Below are 3,252 nucleotides of genomic sequence, written 5' to 3'. Positions count from 1 at the left end.
GTAATCAAGACAAGACAGTGGCTCAAGAATAGAATAGAAGAAAAGAGAAGAATAGAGAGCCTGGAAACGCCTGCACACATTCAGACACTGAGATGTCCCTACAGAGGACTGGGAAGAATTTTCTAGACAACCAGCTCTCCTCTGAAAAAAATGAAAGCGAGATCACTACTTTGCACCTATCATGGGATGAATGGTATCCCCAGAAAAAGATATGTCAAAGTCCTTACCCCCAGAATCTGTGCATGGGAGCTATTTAGAGGTAGAGCCTTTGCAGATGCAATCAAATCAAGAAGTCATTAGGATGGGCCCCAATGCAATAACTAGTATCCTTACAAGGGGAAATGTAGACACAGGGGCAAATATGAGCTGAGGGAAGATGATGTAGGAACACAAAGGAAGAAGCCCTTGTGAAGACAAAGGCAGAGATTGTAGTGATACAGTCACAAGTCCAGACCTCCTGGGGCACCAGGAGTTGAAAGAGGCAGAAAGGATCCTTCCCTAGAGCCTCTGGAGGGAGACTGACCCACTGACGCTTTGATTTTGTACTTCTGTAGGAGAATAAATTTCTGGTATTTTAAAGCCACCCAATTTGTGGTAATTTATTATAGCAGCCCTAGGAAAGTAATATAGTGTCGTACACAAAATTCAAGCGGATTAAACGTGGAATTACCATATGACCCTTTAATTCCATTCCTAGGTATGCACTCAAGAAGACTGAAGCATGTCCACACAAAAACTTTCAGAGCAACTATTCACGACAGCCAAAAAGTGGGAAAAACCCAAATGTCCATTAACTGATTAACTGATGAATGGATAAACAAAATGTGCTCTATCCTTACAACTGAATATTATTCAGTCGTAAAAAGGAATAAAATACTGAAACATGTATAATGTGGATTAATTTTGAAAACATTATGCTCAGTTAGAGAAGGCAGACACAAAAGGCCATATACTATATGATTCCTTCATATGAAATGTTCAGAACAGGCAAATCTAGAGACAGAAAGTGGATTAGTGGTTACCAGGGTCTGGGGGAGAAGAATGGGGAGTGACTGCTTAATGGGTATAGAGTTTCCTTTTGAGGTGATGAAAATGTTTTGAATCTACATAAAGGTGACGGTTGTACAACATTGTGAATGTACTAAATGCCTCTAAATTGTATACTTTAAAATGGCTAACTTTATGTTATACGAATCTTACTTCAATTAAAAACAATCAAGCTGAAATGAATTCAAAAACCTGACTAAAAGTCTCCACCCCAGCTCCACCACGTTGGGCCTTGTGGGTTGTGTGCCGCTGCTTCAGCCTCTGAGGGCCTCCGGGGACTCAGCCCTTCAGCGCCGCTACCCCAAGCCCAGCTCTTACTGTGGGCCGCTTCGGCAGCACTCCAGCCTGCCAGAGACTATGCTGCTCAAACTTATCCATCGCCAAAGGCAGGAGCCGCCACTGGGCGTGTCGTGGCGGTCATCGGTGCAGTGGTGGACGCCCAATTTGATGAGGGGCTGCCACCCATCCTAAATGTCCTAGAAGTGCAAGGCAGGGAAACCAGGCTGGTTTTGGAGGTGGCCCAGCATTTGGGTGAGAACACGGTAAGGACCATTGCCATGGATGGTACAGAAGGTTTGGTTAGAGGTCAGAAAGTCCTGGATTCGGGTGCACCAGTCAAAATTCTTGTTGGCCCTGAGACCTTGTGTAGAATCATGAACACCACTGGAGAACCTATTGATGAAGGAGGTCCCATCGAAACCAAACAATTTGCTGCTGTTCATGCTGAGGCTCCTGAATTCATGGAGAGGAGCGCTGAGCAGGAAGTTCTCACTACTGGTGTCAAGGTTGGGGATCTGCTGCCTCCCTGTGCCCAGGGTGGCAAAATCGGGCTCTTTGGTGGTGCTGGAGTTGGCAAGACAGTACTGATCATGGAGTTAATCAACAATGTTGCAAAAGCCCATGGTGGTTGCTCTGTGTTTGCTGGTGTTGGTAAGAGGGCCCATGAGGGCAATGACTTATACCATGAAATGACTGAGTCTGGTGTTATCGACTTAAAAAATGTTACCTGCAAGGTCGTGCTGGTGGATGGTCAAATGAATGAACCGCCTGGTGCTCGGGCCCGGGTAGCTCTGACTGGACTGATTGTAGCTGAATACTTCAGAGACCAAGAAGGTCAAGATGTATTGCTGCTTATTGATAACATCTTTTGCTTCACCCAGGCTGGCTCAGAGGTGTCTGCTTTATTGGGCAGAATCCCTTCTGCAGAGGGTTATCAGCCTACCCTGGCCACTGACATGGGTACCATGCAGGAAAGAATCACCACCACCAAAAAGGGATCTATCCCCTCTGTACAGGCTATCTACGTGCCTGCTGATGACTTGACTGACCCTGCCCCTGCCACTACCTTTGCCCATTTGGATACTACCACTGTGCTGTCCCGTGCTATTGCTGAACTGGGCAGATATCTAGCTGTGGATTCTCTGGACTCCACCTCTCACATCATGGATCCCAACATTGTTGGCAATGAGCATTATGATGTTGCCTGTGGGGTGCAAAAGATCCTACAGGGCAACAAATCCCTCCAGGACATCATTGCCATCCTGGGTATGGATGAACTTTCTGAGGAAGACAAGTTAACTGTGTCCCATGCATGGAAAATACAGTGTTTCTTGTCTCAGCCATTCCAGGTGGCTGAGGTCTTTACCAGTCATATGGGGAAGCTGGTACCCCTGAAGAAGGCCATCAAAGGATTCCAGCAGATTTTGGCAGGTGAATATGACCATCTCCCAGAACAGGACTTCTATATGGTGGAACCCATTGAAGGAGCTGTGGCAAAAGCTGATAAGCTGGCTGAGGAGCACTCGTGAGGAGGTCCTTTTGGCAAACTAAACACTCATCCTCTGTGCTGTCCCTCTCCTTGCCCCTAATCCAAAAATCAGCTTCCTTGGTAAGCCACATGAGAGCCTAGACTGAAGACATTGTGTTCCGTCTGAAGAGAATTTAAGGTTTACAATAAAATGTACATCCCTCAAAAAAAAAAAAAAAAAAAAAAAAGAACCAACACATGAGAATTCCTTGGCAGTCCAGTGGTTAAGACTTGGCGCTTTCACTGCTGGGGCCTGGGTTTGATCCCTGGTCAGGGTGTTAAGATCCCGCAAGCCGTGTGGCACAGCCAAAAAAAAAAAAAAAACACAAAGTTTTTGAAGAAAATTGAGAACATATATATGCAAAAATTTCTTGAACAAAACATAAGACAACAGACAC

The 3,252-nt window shown here is 45.5% G+C and overlaps 1 protein-coding gene across 1 annotated transcript; it reads left to right on the top strand.

Moving 5' to 3' along the window:
* The first annotated feature begins 1,528 nt into the window (after positions 1-1,528).
* Positions 1,529-2,893, top strand: LOC309804883 (ATP synthase subunit beta, mitochondrial-like). Its single transcript, XM_082622575.1, has one exon. The coding sequence runs from the start codon at positions 1,605-1,607 to the stop codon at positions 2,853-2,855; it is 1,251 nt and encodes a 416-aa protein (XP_082478701.1). The 5' UTR covers positions 1,529-1,604; the 3' UTR covers positions 2,856-2,893.
* Positions 2,894-3,252: the final 359 nt, after the last annotated feature.

The sequence above is a fragment of the Mesoplodon mirus genome (genome assembly GCF_964341445.2).
Source record: "Mesoplodon mirus genome assembly, chromosome: 5".
NCBI classification, from domain to species: domain Eukaryota; kingdom Metazoa; phylum Chordata; class Mammalia; order Artiodactyla; family Ziphiidae; genus Mesoplodon; species Mesoplodon mirus.
Note: the sequence above shows the minus strand (reverse complement) of the source record. Positions and strands in the feature narration are given on the sequence as shown.

Coding starts and splice junctions, on each gene's coding strand:
- LOC309804883 (XM_082622575.1), top strand. CDS start 1,605: ATGGATGGTACAGAAGGTTTGGTTAGAGGTCAGAAAGTCCTGGATTCG.